The following is a 19,411-nucleotide window of genomic DNA, read 5'->3' as shown; positions in this document are numbered from 1 at the left end:
CACTGGAACCCGCAGCCTCGGACAGTGTGAAACCATGAAATGTCCCAACACCCACACCACTCAGGAAAGGGCCTGGCCACATCAATGACAGCACCAGCACCTCCAGTGAGTACAACAGTGGCGTCTTCATCCTCCCCCTCTCCTCACCCGCACACTCATGCTCTTGGTCCGGAAAGGTCGGATTGGAAGATGTTCTCCTCTTCAGGCTCATCCGCATCTGAATCTTCTTCAGCCTCGTCAGGGTTGGCCTCAAGTGCTGCAAAATATAACAGAAAAGACAAATGGTTAGCAGCGGAGGAGGGGGCAGGGTGGGTGGCATGAGTAGGCTCACACAGCACAGGCAGCAGGCTCATTTGAAGGACCACGATGAATGATAGCAAATTGTATCAACCGAAGTGTAGCTGACGGAGACTTCCCCATGAACCGAAGCATGGCTAGCCCGCACAGTACTTTACATTTAGCAAAACCAGACTGTGGAATTTGTAGGACTTACCATCTCCCTCGAGTGTGGGCCTAGCTTGTGCAGTGGTGGTTGCTTTTCTCCAGGCAAGACCCATCAAAGCAGTGGCCCTGTCTTCCATGGGTGTCAGTGGGTGCAGATTTGCCGGGCCTCCACCTGTTCAAGTCCCCTCTCTTTTGTTGTGTGCCACTTTCCTCGACAAAGATGAAAATATAACTTTTTAGAGAGGGTGTCTTTCTGCTGGATGGGACATACAGATGGTCACATTTACAATTGCAATTCCAGTGAATAAATGAAAATATTACTTACACTAACTACTTGACCAAGGTCCTGCCACTTCTTTTTGCACTGGCCTCCGGATCTCTGGGTGGTCACCATTGCACAGTAATCTTGTGAAAGTTGGTTCCAACGTTTCTTCATTTTTTTTGGTGAAACTTTTATTTGACTTCTGCTGGCGTCCAGCTCATGCCATCTGGCCTCAATTACAGTAACCAGGGCCTCCACTACATCCTGTGAGAAATTCTTTATCCTTGAGCCACGTTCCATATTGCAGCTCTGATTTTTTTCCACTCAAAATTAAATTCTCACACACAACTGGCTCTTTAAAAAATGGCTGAATGCAGACTGGGAGGTTAACTGGCATGTGTGCCCATACCAGTCACGTAAAAAACGTCATTTTATTTTGTGCATGTGCAGAAGGGGGTGGAGGCAACCTTTTTTTGGTGCAGACATTAGGCTCCACCCCCCAAAGCTACATGGCGCCAATTTCAAAAATTAGAACGGGGAAACTTTAAAGTTGTTTTTTGGCGTGGTTGGGCCCCCCAAAAACGGGTGTAACTCTTCAAATACGCCAAAAAACGGCATGGGGGAAAATTGAGTCCATTATGTTGCAGGGCATTAAACAACAATGAAACTTCTTTACTGCCGCAAGTTTCGGCTCGGGCGCACAAAGTCAGTTGTGTAACGCCTGACTTAACGCAACGCTCCTCCAACTTACATTTTCACCGAAACTTGCAGTCGGAGGCGCAAACTATTTTTAGGCACTAACTTTAACGCCCCAATATCCAAAAAGCCCAACATCCAGCCAAATGATTTCCATTACATTGCTTATTGATATTATAAAGGGAACGGTAGCATAGTGGTAATGTTACTGGACTAGTAATCCAGAGGCCTGAACTAATGATTTGGAGACAAAAGTTCAAATCCCATCATGGCAGCTGGGAAATTTAGATTCAGTTAATTTAATAAACCTGGAATAAAAGTAATGGTGACCATGAAACTACCAGATTGATGTAAAAACCCATCTGGTTCACTAATGTCCTTTAGGGAAGGAAATCTGAGTTTATGTGACTCCAGACCCACAGCAACATGGTTGACTCTTAACTGCCCTCTGAAAAGGCCAAGCAAGCCACTCAAAGGGATGGGCAATAAATGCTGGCCTTGCCAGCGATGCCCACATCCCATGAATGAATTTTTAAAATTACTATGTTAAAGGCACTATATAAATGCAAGTTGTGGGTGTTGATAAGAAGCAATGTGGTAGCCTCTTCTCACAGCAAAACTTCATTAACCAACTTAGACTACAATTAACTTGTTCTTGTTTCTGTACTCTCCAATTTAGCCATCACAAAAGCATTTTAACAAAGTTTGGTTCCACTTCACCTACATATGAACCAACATACCTTTAATGAGTGTGAGAAACTCATCGTGCTTAATCTTGTGGCACTGCATGTCAATTTTCAAAGTTAGCAAAAGTGTGAAAAGGAACTTGTGTTGTTCATACAATCCACGAGCTGTGTATGTGTAGACTTCATATGTCATATAATCAATAATGCACACTATTCGCTTGCTGGTGAATGGACTTTTAACTGACCTGGTGAAATTGGTTTTGAAAAAATAGTAAATGTAAAAAGAACTATATTAAATACAACATGTATAGATTTAAAACAAAAATCACATTGGAAATTGGGGATGGGAGGGCAGAAAGAAAATAAGTGTGATTGGTGAATCCAATTAAAGACATCTGTGGTACCAGACCTGATTAGTGATAGGTCGAAGATCCCAAGGAATTGCTTCAGAGAAGTCTGATACATCACATTCACCATACTCATCTCGACAATCAAGAAATAAAGGATGCTGCCTCTTGTAGCAACTGTATGAAAATAAAGAGATGTCTGTTAATTCATTTACTGTAATTGTAACTTATAACAACACAAAGGTAATGTCAAGTCTAAACATTTCCCTGCACCTGTGTCCCAAATATTACCGAAAAACATCAACTAAAGTCATTAAAAGAGAATTCCTCGTTTGTAAAAAACAATGTTGCCTGAAATATTATGTATCCTCAGTCCTGCCTTAAGTTCAATATTGTTTCAAAGAAATGGGTCATGAAGTGACATTCAGACTTTAGCATTAAGTCAACTTTATTGTGGATTGACACATTAAACTTTTTAGTTTTAAACATTCACTTCAGGAAACTGTACTGAACATTTTAGAAGGATGCACCAGCTTAAAAAATATATATTGATAGGCTAGTGATTTAATTATTTTAAAATAATTAAAAAATAATGTGGAAGTAAAAAAGACAGTGATGAGCACCATGTGAGTTAGAATTTCGCCACCCTAACGTGCGTTTTAACATGATTTTTTTTGCGTTAAAGCAAATTTTTTGTCCTTAAAATAAAGTGCTTAAAATTCCACAAACCTTAAGGATGGCGTTGTCAAAATATCACTATTTTCAGTAACGCCATACCTAAAAAAACGTACCACCGACGTTTGGCCATTTGGCACCGCCGTACTCGCTTCGCAAAACACTGTTTTGAAAAACCTGGCGTTGCAGCTTCAAGAATGTTGCTAAGTAAGAAGGTAACAAAAAAGGAAAGTTGAATTTTTTTTTCTCAGCGATGCTGTTGTTAATGCTTTTGTGAATGTTTTCACAATTTTTATTTTTTTGAAATTTTTGGGGGTGTTTTTTCCCCTGTATTTTTCATGATATCAGCCTCGCAGTAAAATTGGAGAGGACGGCGTTTCCTCCAGCAATGCTGTTTTTTAACGATGGGGGTATTTTTTGGTCAAACTTACCCCATTAAAAAATGGCGACATTTGTCTTATTTTTTGTCACTAAAATGGCATTATTTGTCAATTAACAACAGTCTGGCGAAATTCTAGCCCTAAAGAATCTGAATAAATTCAAATTCAAACATCAAAACTGAAAACCCCAAATACATAACCCATGAAGAAAAAACATAAGTTTGTACATTGATGCATTTGATGCATCAGCTTCCACAGAAAACTCCGACCCACCTGGCCGGTACTCCTCCCTGGCAGTATTTATTTGCATTTCTGTCTCAGCTGCTGTCTTTAGCTTCTGCTTAACTTCTTCAGCTGTCTGCTTGGTGTTTCGCAGCACCATGATCAGGCTCTCGTCATCCACCAGCGAACCCTGGGTAGTTGTTAAACGGTAAAGTAGGTTATCTTCTAACTCCTTCATTTTCCTTTTATTTGCAGTCACGTCCTCCATCAGACTTGTTCGCTCTCTCTCCAGTTCCTTAAAAAAATTGCAGACTGAATTATTTACAGTGTAATCATGGAGTAAGCTCTACTCCTGGTTTTAAAGGAAATACCTTTCCGACTTAAGAATTTATGAGTCCTAAAAGCTCAATGTACATTATTTTATTCATCTGTATATTTTTACCACTGCATTTGACATTCTAAACTGTACAAACTCAACCTTTTCTCCCATTCTTTTCAGCTCAATACTTTTAAATGTTTTCAAAAATTCATTCTTATTGCAGGCTCCAAATGATCTCAGACAATAAGAGCGGAGATAGTCATTTCTGAAAATACACAGGTAGGTTTGGTAGAAATGAATAGGATTAGAATACATCAGCCTACAAAACAACAGTCATTATACCTTACAGGCAATTCATTGTGTGCAATACTTAGAGACGTCCTGACATGTTAAGATGCTATGTAAATGTAAGTGTTATTATTAATAAGAGCCATGTACCTGGGCCAAATGGCATTCATGTCTTTTCCTATTTATTCTTTTCCTAATGTTTTGTGATCCAGGGAAGGTATGGCCTCCAACTCCTGCAATGGTGTGAGAATGTGACCATTCTTCCCCTGGCATTCCAGCAAAATACCCACAGGGTAAACTGTACAGTTTAATTAATAATCCCTAAGTGCATGGTACAGTTACAGTCTATTCTTAATAACGAGGTGAGAAATCCTAAACCTTTGGTTTGAAAACAACTCTGCAATTCCTTTGTAAATGTCCCAAACTGTACTCACATTTTCCATGTCATTAATTGAAGGATTTACATCACCTGCTTCTCAGTGAGAATGGCTCGTCCCAACAATTGATCCTCCAGACCTTTAATGGTGACGGTGAAGTCAATAATTGATGTTCGAGCACTTATTTCTGGAGTATAAGCAGGATTTGCCAGTTTTGTGGTAATATACAGTCTGAACCCACTCATGACATCCATCTCCTTATCTCCTATTTTTACCTGCAGAAAAGACATCAGGAATTTTGGGCAATAAATGCTAGCGATGCCCATATCCCAAGAATGAATTTAAAAAAAAATACCATTTTGGCAAGTCTGCAATATAAATATTACCACACAGGTGATTCAAACGTCTAATTTAATTTGTGTCATTTATTTACACAGAGAACACTACTTAAAGATTTAAAAATGACCTTATGTGTGGACCCAGTTTTGATGAAGTTTTTCTCCAACACATTGTCCAATGCTGGGTCCAGTTCTTCCCCAACATCCTCAATTAACAGTGGTCTTCCCAGCGAAAGGCAGTCCTCCAAGTGATTTCTAAAATACTTATGATTTAATGATGTTACCTGTACAAAAGGGGGAAAATTTCTACTGCATTATATTTTCCCATTTATAGGATTTATATTCGAGAAGAATTCACAATTATACAAGATAAAGCAAGTGGAACAATTCTAAAAGGTTTATCATTTTTATTGGCCCTCTATATCAGGGCTTGCAATTCTGCTTTCTCTTTTTTGTCCTTCATAAGAACATAAGAAATAGGAGCAGGAGTAGGCCATACGGCCCCTCGAGCCTGCTCCGTCATTTAATACAATCATGGCTGATCCGATCATGGACTCGGGTCCACTTCCCTGCCCGCTCCCCATAACCCCTTAATCCTTTATCGGTTAAGAAACTGTTCATCTCGGTCTTAAATTTATTCAATGTCCCGGCTTCCACAGCTCTCTGAGGCAGTGAATTCCACAGATTTATAACCCTCAGAGAAGAAATTCCTCCTCATCTCAGTTTTAAATGGGCAGCCCCTTATTCTAACATCATGCCCCCTAGTTCTAGTCTCCCCTATCAGTGGAAACATCCTCTCTGCATCCACCTTGTCAAGCCCCCTCATAATCTTATACATTTTGATAAGATCACCTCTCATTCTTCTGAATTCCAATGAGTAGAGGCCCAACCTACTCAACCTTTCCTCATAAGTCAACCCCCTAATCTCCAGAATCAACCTAGTGAACCTTCTCTGAACTGCCTCCAAAGCAAGTATATCCTTTCGTAAATATAGAAACCAAAACTGTACATGGTATTCCAGGTGTGGCCTCACCAATACCCTGTATAACTGTAGCAAGACTTCCCTGCCTTTAAACTCCATCCCCTTTGCAATAAAGGCAAGATTCCATTGGCCTTCCTGATCACTTCCTGTACCTGCATACTAACCTTTTGTGTTTCATGCACAAGTACCCCCAGGTCCCGCTGTACTGCAGCACTTTGCAATTTTTCTCCATTTAAATAACAATTTGCTCTTGATTTTTTCTGCCAAAGTGCATTACCTCACAATTTCCAACATTATACTCCATCTGCCAAATTTTTGCCCAATCACTGAGCCTGTCTATGTCCTTTTGCAGATTTTTTCTGTCCTCCTCACACATTGCTTTTCCTCCCATCTTTGTATCAACAGCAAACTTGGCTACTTTACACTCGGTCCATTCTTCCACATCGTTAATATGGATTGTAAATAGTTGGGGTCCCAGCACTGATCCCTGCAGCACCCCACCAGTTACTGATTGCCAACCGGAGAATGAACCATTTATCCTAACTGTTTTCTGTTAGTCAATCGTCTATCCATGCTAATATATTACTTCCAACCCCGTGAACTTTTATCTTGTGCAGTAACCTTTTATGTGGCACCTTGCCTTCTGGAAGTCCAAATACACCGCATCCACTGGTTCCCCTTTATCCACCCTGTTTGTTACATCCTCAAAGAATTCCAGCAAATTTGTCAAATATGACTTCCCCTTCATAAATCCATGCTGACTCTGCCTGACCGAATTATGCTTTTCCAAATGTCCTGCTACTGCTTCTTTAATAATGGACTCCAACATTTTCCCAACCACAGATGTTAGGCTGACTGGTCTATAGTTTCCTGCTTTTTGTCTGCCTCCTTTTTTAAATAGGGGCATTACATTTGCAGTTTTCCAATCTGCTGGAACCTCCCCAGAATCCAGGGAATTTTGGTAAATTACAACCAATGCATCCACAATCCCTGCTGTTACTTCTCTTAAGACCCTAGAATGCAAGCCATCAGGTCCAGGGGATTTATCAGACTTTAGTCCCATTATCTTACTGAGTACCACCTCTTTAGTGATTATGATTGTGTTAAGTTCCTCCCCCACCCCCCCCCCCCCCCATAGCCCCTTGACTATCCACTGTTGGGATATTGTTTGTGTCCTCTAATGTAAAGACTGATATAAAATATTTGTTCAGATTTTCTGCCATCTCCATGTTCCCCATTACTAATTCCCTGTCTCATCCTCTAAGGGACCAACATTTACTTTAGCCACTCTTTTCCTTTTTATATACCTATAGAAACTCTTGCTATCTGTTTTTATATTTCGTGCTAGTTTACTTTCATAGTCTATCTTCCCTTTCTTAATAATTTTTTTAGACATCCTTTGCTGGCTTTTAAAAGCTTCCCAATCTTCTGTCCTCCCACTAGTTTGGGCCACTTTGTATGCCCTTGTTTTTAATTGGATGCTGTCCTTTGTTTCTTTAGTTAGTCAGAAACTTTGATGGGCTAAATGATCTTTTCTGCTCTTTGTCTGTTCTTCTGTCTCTAGCCACCATTGCTGTAGATTTATAGCTCTCTCCTCTCCTATTCTATTCTGTACTCCCCTTCAGATGATGTCTCGGAACTGAAGAGTCCATGATGCTCTATGTCTGACTGGCTCATGGTACCTTCAACAAAGTGGAACAATGAGTTCTTCCACCTCTTCCTCCGCTTTCCCCCAAATATTTCACCATCATTAACCTACTGGCAACATGCTGAAATGGCAAATATTACCAGGCAATTTAAGTGTTGGCTGCTCTGTATTTGCATTTATAACCTTCTGACTAAAAGTCAGTGTTGTTGCAGCTGATTAAGTGGTTCATTTTAATTACTCATAATAAATCATTTGCAAAGCATTTATGTCAACTTCAGTTGGATTGCATAGCTTTATTAGGGTGTCATTCCATGTCTTGCTTGTCATGCTGTAACATGGTAAGTACGGGAAACATATATTTATAACCATAGATCACGTCTGCTACCTGAAGTTCATTCTTAGTTTCTTTGTTCTTTATCCAGGTCTTCCCCTGAGCCTGAGGATCAATCAACAGTGGGTAGCGAGCTGCCTTTGCAACAATGATTCCATTTTGTATTGACAGGTCATCATTAGGAAGGCCTTGCAAATTCCACTCTCCAACTGTGGGCCCATCAATAAGCATCTCAGAGACATTTAGATTTGTGGTGAATGGAATTTTATGTAATATTATTTCTTGCTTCCATTTGTTCAACAATAGGTTTCTAAATTCCTGGTTGAACGGACCCGAGTAGGACAGAAAAGCTGTAGCCAGCAGAACATTACCTGTAACAAACATAAGGACATCAAAAAGCTAGAATGAGAAAAGGCCATTCAGTCTTTAAAGCTCACTCCTTCCACGGACCAATCTAGTCAATCATGGACTCTGCGCTATTAAAGTCTATTAAACAGAAGGAAAAAAAACATTTCTCTCATTTAACTTGTCTGTTGCAAGGGTTAAATAGACAAAGAATAAACCTGCTTAAATTTCAACTGGACTATTTCACTAAGTAAAAGAATATCAGAAGAAAAGAATGACACCATCCTCATGTAGAACTTAAAGGAATACCATTTTCAGGAAAAATTGTTTTGCAAACCTTTTCTCTATTTACATAATGTAATTTGTATTGATATGGAGCATTACAATACCTGTGTAACATCATTGTGGTGAAAATAATGCGTAGTTCTTCTAACTAAACATTTACAAACATCTTTTCCTAAAGACAATGCCCTGGTTCTGTAGTTTACTTACTATTATATTATTCTGTCTTAGTGTTACCACGACAACAACTTGCATTTATATAGTGCCTTTAATGTAGTAAAACATCCCAAGGTTCTTCACAGGAGCATTATCAATCAAATTTAACATCGAGCCACATTAGGAGATATTAGGACTGATGGGTCATTGAGGTATGTTTTAAGGAGCGTTTTAAGGAAGAGAGAAGTAGAGAGGCAGACAGGTTTAGAGAAGGGAATTCCAGAGCTTAGGGCCTTGGTAGCTGAGGCATGGCTACCAGTGATGAAGTTGATTAAAATTGGGGATGTGCAAGAGGCCAGAATTGGCGGAGCGTAGAGATCTTGGAGGCATGTAAGGCTGGAGGAGGTTACAGAGATAGGGAGGAGCAAGGCCATGGAAGGATTTGAAAAAAAGGATGAGAATTTTAAAATTGAGGCGTTGCCGAACCAGGGGGCAATGTGGGTCAGCGAATGCAGGGGTGATTTATGAGTGGAACTTGGTGCGGGTTACAAGACACAACATGATTCTGAAGAAATTCAAATTGTAGCACTGAAATTTGATTTCAATTTTGCTTTATTTGTTCATAAATAATTTCTGATTACAGGGTATGTCACATTTTTCTTGAATTAGGCAGGTTGCAGTTCTTAAAAAATAAGGAAGAAGGACATTTTCATAGCATGAGACAATTACTTTGTTGCTGCTTACCCACGAGTCTTTTTTCCTCAGCAGCAAATTCTTTGCTTTGTTCGGTCCAACGTTCTTTCTCATCTGACAAACCATCTATTAGACTCGAAGCCATTTGCATCTTCTGCCGGCATCGCTCAGCATCCTCTAGTAATGTCTGAGAATCAAATGATGAAATTATTTCACCTTTTTAAATTGAGCATTAACTGCCCTTTCTAGATCATGCCATTAATTTGTTCCTGTGATGCAAATGAACGCCATAAGAACATAAGAACATAAGAAATAGGAGCAGGAGTAGGCCACCTATTGAATGAGCCCAGGCTAGAGATTACCTGCAATGTGGGATAATTCAATTTATTATGTTGAGCCTCACACCAGTTTCCCCTTTTAGTGCACTTAAAATGTATTTTACTGAGGCAGCAAGATTGGTTTAACAACATATTTTGTCTTTGCTAAGTAGATACAAATTCACAAAGAGTAAATGTCTGTGCCTCTGCTGAATCACCAGGGAAATTTGCCAAGTAGAAACTGGAGGACTTATTATCTCTGGCTGCTCTCATGATCATTCCAGTATCACTAAAGTGTGGTACCAGTACAAATCTGGTAGCAGATTCTGTGCCCAGCCAATCTAACAGAGTGTATGAATTGCATGGGTGGGGAGAACACAAGCAAATAAAAAAATACAAACAATCTCTCATGGCTACAGTGGTCCAATGAAGGGAGAAATTCAAGAGATGGGAGACAGATTGGATAAAGGAAAAATTGAGAGATCTAAAGTAATCTTAGCTTCCCCAAATTCTAATACAGAATTTTAATCCGTAAAAGCAGTCAATATTAAAACAAGTTCTGGTCCATGAAAATATGACATAGGTTGCTTTGACTCCTGTATTTGGCTTCTTGTAATGAGCTCTGATATTCACTGTGTGAAATGCATGTTGCAATCGTTGGAATTTTTGAGTGTATCTTTGTTGGTCGGGAAATTGTGTTGGGGAAATTGATGGGACTGAAGGCCGATAAATCCCCAGGGCCTGATGGTCTGCATCCCAGAGTACTTAAGGAGGTGGCCTTGGAAATAGCGGGTGCATTGACGGTCATTTTCCAACATTCCATAGACTCTGGATCAGTTCCTATGGAGTGGAGGGTAGCCAATGTAACCCCACTTTTTAAAAAAGGAGGGAGAGAGAAAACAGGGAATTATAGACGGTAGTGGGTAAAATGATGGAATCAATTATTAAGGATGTCAAAGCAGCGCATTTGGAAAGAGGTGACATGATAGGTCCAAGTCAGCATGGATTTGTGAAAGGGAAATCATGCTTGACAAATCTTCTGGAATTTTTTGAGGATGTTTCCAGGAGAGTGGACAAGGAAAAAACAGTTAATGTGGTGTATTTGGACTTTCAGAAGGCTTTCGACAAGGTCCCACACAAGAGATTAATGTGCAAAGTTAAAGCACATGGGATTGGGGGTAGTGTGCTGACGTGGATTGAGAACTGGTTGTCAGACAGGAAACAAAGAGTAGGAGTTAATGGGTACTTTTCAGAATGGCAGGCAGTGACTAGTGGGGTACCGCAAGGTTTTGTGCTGAGGCCCCAGCTGTTTACATTGTACATTAATGATTTAGACGAGGGGATTAAATGTAGTATCTCCAAATTTGCGGATGACACTAAGTTGGGTGGCAGTGTGAGCTGCGAGGAGGATGCTATGAGGCTGCAGAGTGACTCGTATAGGTTAGGTGAGTGGGCAACTGCATGGCAGATGAAGTATAATGTGGATAAATGTGAGGTTATCCACTTTGGTGGTAAAAACAGAGAGACAGACTATTATCTGAATGGTGACAGATTAGGAAAAGGGGAGGTGCAACGAGACCTGGGTGTCATGGTACATCAGCCATTGAAGGTTGGCATGCAGGTACAGTAGGCGGTTAAGAAAGCAAATGGCATGTTGGCCTTCATAGCGAGGGGATTTGAGTACAGGGGCAGGGAGGTGTTACTACAGTTGTACAGGGCCTTGGTGAGGCCACACCTGGAGTATTGTGTACAGTTTTGGTCTCCTAACTTGAGGAAGGACGTTCTTGCTTTTGAGGGAGTGCAGCGAAGGTTCACCAGACTGATTCCCGGGATGGCGGGACTGACCTATCAAGAAAGACTGGATCAACTGGGCTTGTATTCACTGGAGTTCAGACGAATGAGAGGGGATCTCATAGAAACGTTTAAAATTCTGACAGGTTTAGACAGGTTAGATGCAGGAAGAATGTTCCCAATGTTGGGTAAGTCCAGAACCAGGGGTCACAGTCTAAGGATAAGGGGTAAGCCATTTAGGACTGAGATGAGAAGAAACTTCTTCACCCAGAGAGTGGTGAACCTGTGGAATTCTCTACCACAGAAAGTTGTTGAGGCCAATTTACTAAATATATTCAAGAAGGAGTTAGATGTAGTCCTTACTTCTAGGGGGATCAAGGGGTATGGCGAGAAAGCAGGAATGGGGTACTGAAGTTGCATGTTCAGCCATGAACTCACTGAATGGTGGTGCAGGCTCGAAGGGCCGAATGGCCTACTCCTGCACCAATTTCTATGTTTCTATATTTCTATGTTTCTGTAGTTACAGATGAATAATTCTCTTGAAACACAAGGTCCTCCCACTCTTTGCTAAATATATTGAAAGAGATTTAAGGTAATTGGCAAAAGAAGCTGAGGGGAGGTGAGGAGAATTTTTTGTTACCAAGCGAGGTGTTATGATCTGAATGCACTACCTGAAAAGGTGGTAGAAGCAGATTCAATTGTAACTTTCAAAAGGGAATTGGATAAATACTTGAAGGGAAAAATTGTGCAGGTCTTTGTGGAAAGAACAGGGGAGTGGGACTAATTAGATAGCTCTTTCAAAGAGCTGGCACAATGGGCCAAATAGCCTCCTTCAGTGCTATCATTCTATGATTCTATGACATCCTGTTTCTAACATCTTAGCATGGAGATTTGCTACTCCAGCTGGATAGCAACATCCAAAATCTGTCTGACCAGTGGCAGTGTGACTAGCACAAGTTTAACCTTACTGCCACAGGAAGGACTAATTATAGATAGATATTTAACCCTCAACCATCATCACTAAAAAACAGATTATCTGATTATTTATCTCTTTGCAGTTTGTGAGCCCTTGCTGTTTGCAAGTTGGCTGCTGCAATACCCTGCATTACAACAGTGACTAACTGCACTTCAAAAGTACTTGGCTATAAAGTGCTTTAGGATGTCCCAAGGTCGTGAAAGGTGGTATACAAATGTAAGTCCTTTCTTTATTACATACCAGAATACTGCCAATAGCACAAAATAATTCAGTCAGATAACTAGCAGTCTCCCATTTACCTGCTTCTCTCTCATTGCTTGCTCATATTCCGCCTGCACTATATCAAGCTCAGCTTGCTTGGCATCAAGCTCACACTGAGCCTTCTTCAGATCCTCCATGGCAATGGCCAAGCGACTTTCCTGTATAGTAAGATTTGCCTTAAAGATATTGAATAAAGCAATTATAAATAGCAGCCATCATAGTACAGCATGATATTAAACATCTGCTTAAATTTCAAATACAAATTAGGATTAACTATCAGAAATCACATTCGGACAGAATTTGCTATCAAAATAACCATGAGCTAATAGAGCTTGCTCTTATTTATATGCAAATGCTACAACAACTTCAGGCGAGGGGCAGATGTGCGGTTTAACGTGGATATCCAAAAGTTGCTGTCCGAGATGCACTGCTTCACCATTAGCTTTGCGAAAACAGCATCTCGCTGTTTGCCTCACCATTGCAATGCATTGACTGGCATGGAGTTGCTGTATTTGCGCAGTAGATACGAAGTAAACTTGCCACAGAAAGTAAGTCTTGTCCATTTCAGTCCAAATACTCTTTTAATGATGTGATAAATGCTAATTGCTGCACTGAAAATTAACTATTACAAATGTGGAGTCTCATTCCTTCAGGTTTTAATTGTTGTTGGAGATTTAATGAAATGTCAATTAAAAAAAGTAATACTTTTCCTTTCTGTCTCATTTTTCTCTCTCTCTTGGTCTAATCTTTCTTTCCCTCTATTCCTTTTTCTGTACCTGATTTGACATTGAATTCACCCACTCTAATTTACACTTCCTTCTCAGTCCTCGCGCTGTTAGTTTCACAATCCTTGAATTGATTGGTTAAGGAGATACACAGCTACTTGTCACGTTCACTCAAGTCCCAGATTCCCGGTTTCCCTCACTGGGCCGTTATCAGCTCACACTTGCAACAAGTTGTTACGCAAAAAATAAAAAAACTTAAAAGTGCAAAGGCAAGTCTAACTAATGGCAGATGCTGTTAAACAGCAAATTATGGCCCATTCATTTAGGTATAAATTGACAATTTAATGAAACTTAAACATATTCTATGGTGATTCTATTATTATTTTAGTAAAGTGTAACAAACCTTAAGCGGCAACACTTCTTTATTTATTCCATGAAAGTAGGCCATGGCTTGAGTCCAGGAGCAAAGACCAGCAACATTACCACAAACCCGTCTGGCAACATCAATATTATAATCTGGCATTTCAAAATAGGGACTGAGCAGTTCTACAGTCTCCTCATTGATGGTGTCCTTGGGAAATTGCTATGAAAACAAAGGAATCATTTTGATGTCAGATAAATACAGAAATGTTCAATTAGAAGATGGGTTCTCAGCGACCAGCACACCTCTCTATTCCAGGACAGGCCCTGACCTCACTTTTGTTACCAGGTTCAAATGAAGTGATGGGCGATGTTGGATAAACCAAAAACAGTTCGAGACACCAGCCATTCAGTACTATGTGCCATGTTTCTGAGCTCTTTACTAACCCATGGCAGTATAAACATCTAGGTTTCACTTAATATTCAAGTAATTAAAGACATTTAAATCAAATAACTGGCAGGCTACAGAAAGCAACAAGTGCCCAGAATTACAACAAGCAGCAAGCTCTGGACTATCTTCTGGCTGAAGTTGAAAGGACCAAAATTGTACCTTCAGTTATAACATTTTCTATCCAGTTACCAGTTCCACTCTATCCAGAAACAATGTAGTGTAACTGGGAGAGAGGGAGAAGCCTTGTGAGTAAAGGGCATATTCATTCTTTAAGATGCCTTGATGTATGGACTAATAGGATTCTTTGGTTTTCCATACTAATAAAGTCACTGCAACCATTAAAAGTCCTTTTAAATCTCACCTGCAATTTCTAAATATATTTTTTTGAATGGACCTTTCAGTTTTTGAGCAGGGTGAAAGCATTTAATTTTAACAAGAATCCTTGTAGAACAAATTGCACATTTCCTGACTATAGATGCCAGCATACTGTTATCTAATACGTTATTTAACTATATTAGTCATACTGAAATCCCCAGCTCAATGACATTTACCTGTAATGCTTGTAGGGGGTTTCCTGCCATAAGTTTCAGTGATTCCTGCCATGATGGTGTAATACAGTTCCTCTCTACATCAAGTTTCACTGGGTTCAGCTTCCTTTGGAAAAGCAGCAGCACACAGTCCATTATCCTCATGATCAGGTGAGGGGGATGACCAAGTGTTCGCACTAAGGTTATGTCTGCTGGTTTAATTGTCTGCAATGTTTAAAGGGAACAGTTGAAGGTTGAGTGCAAGATCTCAGCATCAATAAATGACAATAGGATTATGCACATTCTCACTCTACCTATTTCAAGGCTCCCTGCAGCATCTAGCTTTCTTCCTATCCAAGGAAGCTGGTACCTGAGCAGCTTTTAGGGGTTCACCAATGGCGTTGTGTACCAGACATATAGCGGTTTCTGAGAGAGGCTGGATTTGAACCACTATCTCAGTATTGTCTTTCTAAATGAAAGCATCAAACCTTCCTCAACAACCTTATCAAGTTTGGGAACTCATTGGGCTGGATTTTGCCAGCGTTCAGAGGGCGGGTCTGGAGGCGGCAATGCTGTCAAAATCTAAAAGATTGACAGCAGGGCGGTATCCCACTCTCAATCTGTTTCCATGTTAGTTTCCCAAGTGTCGGGTCTGCATGCGCATTACACACCCAGCACTAAGTGGCGGGTGAGCCAATTTAAATAATTAAGAGGGTGTTTAAAGGTAGTTGAACAGCATTTTACCACCTACTAATTATTTTTCCAACTTTTTCACGAGGTTCCCGTCGCTCGGGGATCATGTCAGTAAGTAGGTTGGGTTTTCAACAACTCTCCGTTGTTTTGAATAGGTGACAGCTGCAAAAGTGGTATAAAAGCTACCATTTCACAACTGTTCACTTTCTAATGGTAGAAGCTGGAACCTTCAGGATTTGGAATACACTTTTCAGCTTTAGGAAGGTTGGAAGTGTTTGGATTAAACTCTCTATCCAGTGTCACCTCCTTGGAGCAACCTCTCTCACCATTGATAGATCGCTTCTGTCATCTCAACTTCAGCTGCCATCTATTCCAGCAGCACCGGTGCCCTTGAAAAAATTCTCACCTTGGTCCTCAAAATCCCACCCTGATCAGCCCCAACACCAACATCACCAGGCACACCAACATCACCAACAACACCACCAACCTTCCCCGCAATCACCTGATGCTGCACAGGACACAGGGCATCAGCACATGACCACATTGCTGCCCGGGAGGCCAGGGATGGCCTTACCATGGCCACATTTACTTCACTTGATGCTGCACACTCTGGCTGCCACATGATGCACCAGATTGGCATCACCCCACACCAGCACCATAAAGCATCACTGTAATGCCCTAGCCATCCCTTTCACACTCATCACCATTGCGGGGGTACCCTTATGTCTTACCATTCACTGCAATTCACTAAGTTGCACATAAATCTGTCCAAGAAGGAAATGTGTTGAAAATAAAGATTTCAATGTTTGATAACACATTAACAGAAACATGACATGAACATTGGATAAAAGACACTTGTGTGTTGTTAGTTGGTATGATTGGACAAGAATGAGGTGAGTGTGAGGGGTGACTAGTGAGATGGGGAAGTGATAATGCAGATAGAGAGGGATGGGTGGAGGTGCAAGGTAAGTTGGTGTGTGTAAGGATGTGCAGGAGTAGGGTAGGAAAGGCAGAATGATTGGGATATGAGGAGTGGCACAGCAGGATGAGGCTGAGTGTGGCTTTGCAGTAATATTTCATGATCTACTGAGATCATTGAAATGTTTGCGCCACTGTAGCTAGGTCCTCCTGACGACATCCCTGCTTGTGCCATCCTGTGCAATGTGCAACCAGGCTGCGCTAGTGTCCTAGGGAAGCTTCTACCGCCCATTGGAAGGGAAGGGAACCTCCCTACGTGCTGTGACTCCCTTCATAAGCATATGGAGGGAATCATGGGAGAGCATGGGTGCAGCCGTCCACCTTTGTGCAGTGCTTGTCAGTGTTTGCAGCAGCTCAATGCTGCACAACACTGACAGCACAACTGTCAAAATGAATGTGGATATAGTCTCTAAGTAAACTGGCCGATGATGCGGACATGGAGCCAGGAATGGGGTTCGAATCCATCCCCAACGTCACCTGCCTCTCTCCCGCCTCAGTAGGGGAAATCGCGGCCATTATGTGGGTCATACTCATTTGCTGACCTCTTTGTGGCACAGCACATTCGCAGAAACAAAGTATTAAAAAAAATTGAAATCAAGCAAACCCTTTAGTGAGGAACATTTACCTTAAACAGAATCAGAACACCTTCATGAAAATGCTTTCCATCAAACTGTCAAACATATCCTTATAAAGCGAGATGTGATACAAGTACACATCACCATCTTTCAGCCTCCCAGTAAGCAAGTCCTTGGGCTGGATTTTCGGCTGTTGGCTACCGTTTTTAGGCTGAACATTCGGCCTTTACGTCTGCACCAGGAGTGTATCGGTAAGGGAGGCGTTGCACAAGCATTCGCGGCGCAAAACATACGTTTCGGCAACTTTAGTCTGGGGCTGGGAGTGCTGCGAGAGAGGCCTTGGGTGGGGGGATTCCAAAAAACATTCCAAAACATTTACAAGACCCTTAACTGTGTAATCACTGCAAAAAAATTTTAAGAATAAAAACTTTAACAGGTTTTCATACTTACCATTTCTGGCAGGGCTGCACCAACAGGTTTGACCTGTCACTATTCTGGGCATGGTGTATGGGTCGGGAGAGTGCCGAAATTCGGACGCAAATGCAATCCGAGTTGTTGCATGTCGGCGCACCTCTGCCCGGCCGTACTTGGAAGCGCTGCCGAGGATCCTGCCTGGGCTTTGCGGCAGGGTTTTCGCTGTGGAGGGTCAAATCGTAGTGAAAACCCGGTCGCAAACCTGCCGAAAATCCGGCCCTTACAGTTTACTTCGAGGCTGCTTCTTGCCAGCAGTTTCAGACATTTTTCATTAATTACTGCTCCTGTGATGCTATAAATGACAATGGCGGCTATCCGTTTCCATTGATCAACTCCTGTTTCCTGTGTATAAATATCTCCGAGAAGGACAATGTCGATGGGCCAATTGTGTCCGGCAGTGTCTGTTTCCAAGGTGCTTCTAACTAATGAGGGTTTCACCTCACTAAAGTGTAGATTACCCAATTATCCTGCATCCGAACAGGTTCGGTTTTATCTCTGAAACCAACTGTGGTAAAAATATACTATCTGTATAAAGGAATAAGGCTGCTTGCACAATTTACACTGATCTCAATAGAAAATGCTTCACGTAAGCGTCCAAACATACTTGGATGCAGCATGGATGGAAGTAAACCCCATTCTAGCAATGCGTCTCTGAAATGTAGATTTAAACGCTGCGATATTTGATATTGACTAGACTGGCTTGTATTTCGGAGGAGAAAAAATCCCTTCAATCTAAATGGACACAGCATCCATTGTACATGCTTCAAAATAACTTCAGAAAATATTAACACTGGGGATAGCATGCAGCAAGACAGAATTGTACATAACCATTTAAAATATCTCAGCGGCAGGTATTTTTTTGAACTGTCATTCTTTTATAATTTGTCACAGAAATACTGTCACAGATATGACATTACATATAGCCCTTGTTCACCTGCAGTGCAGCCTCAGCTTCCTCCAGTGCCGGTCTGGCAGCTTCAAGTTTTTGCTCAGCCACAGCCTTATCTGCAGATATACTGTCCACAATTGCCTGGGCTCGGTCTTTAACCTTTTGTACTTCCATTTTCACTCTCTCTGAAGCCTGAGCCTTCACAGTCACCTCTTTCAGCACCTATGAAACAACAGTTAATAACTGTAATTGTTAATTACTCATATTAGTCTAAAGAATCTGTAACGAGATTTCTTTCCAACTTCATAAAGAACCAATGTATCTCATCCTTCTGCAACATTAAACTGGCTCATGCCATCTATACAGTGGCAGGAATACATTTTAGCACATCCAAAATATTACATGTTCTAAATCAAGTTGTGCGGGCACTGCCAAAGCTGCATGGATGTGTAGTAAATGAGGCACCATGGCTACATTTGTGGTGCTATTTGCAGGCAACAAACAATTTTATTCCTCTCCTTTTAAAATCTTTATTTTCTCCTCTCTTTAAGCCTGCTATCCTACACCCACTCTTCATGCCTTTTCTGAAGGACAGTCAATAACAACAACTTGCATTTATATAGCACCTTTGACGTAGTAAAACATCCACAGGAGAGTAATCTGACAAGATTTGACATTGAGCCAAAGAAGGAGGCATAAGAACAGATGATCAAAGAGGTAGGTTTTAAGGAGGGTCTTAAAGGAGAAGAGAGAGGCGGAGAGGTTTAGGGAGGGAATTCTAGAGCTTGGGGCCTAGATGGCTGAAGGCACGGCCGCCAATGGTGAGGTGAAGGAAGTTGGCGATGTACAAGACCAGAATTGAAGGAGGCAAAGTTCTCGGAGGGGTTTAGGGCTGGAGGATGTTACAGAGGTAGTGAGGAGCG

General features: G+C 41.2%; 1 protein-coding gene across 1 annotated transcript in view; it reads right to left on the bottom strand.

Moving 5' to 3' along the window:
* Positions 1-19,411, bottom strand: part of LOC139278184 (dynein axonemal heavy chain 5-like) — a 382,562-nt gene that overhangs the window by 80,670 nt on the left and 282,481 nt on the right. Inside the window, exons 60-70 of the mRNA XM_070896837.1 lie at positions 18,534-18,710; positions 14,904-15,104; positions 13,945-14,124; positions 12,855-12,992; positions 9,523-9,658; positions 8,050-8,366; positions 5,163-5,318; positions 4,789-4,971; positions 3,764-4,007; positions 2,498-2,612; positions 2,143-2,333 (exon numbers count right to left, since the gene is read on the bottom strand). Coding sequence (XP_070752938.1) covers positions 2,143-2,333; positions 2,498-2,612; positions 3,764-4,007; positions 4,789-4,971; positions 5,163-5,318; positions 8,050-8,366; positions 9,523-9,658; positions 12,855-12,992; positions 13,945-14,124; positions 14,904-15,104; positions 18,534-18,710 — 2,038 coding nt within the window. The remainder of the gene's footprint in view (positions 1-2,142; positions 2,334-2,497; positions 2,613-3,763; positions 4,008-4,788; positions 4,972-5,162; positions 5,319-8,049; positions 8,367-9,522; positions 9,659-12,854; positions 12,993-13,944; positions 14,125-14,903; positions 15,105-18,533; positions 18,711-19,411) is intronic.

Source organism: Pristiophorus japonicus, chromosome 13 (assembly GCF_044704955.1).
Source record: "Pristiophorus japonicus isolate sPriJap1 chromosome 13, sPriJap1.hap1, whole genome shotgun sequence".
NCBI lineage: Eukaryota > Metazoa > Chordata > Chondrichthyes > Pristiophoridae > Pristiophorus > Pristiophorus japonicus.
The sequence above is the reverse complement of the archived record's forward strand: the minus strand, read 5'-3'. Positions and strand labels throughout refer to the sequence as shown.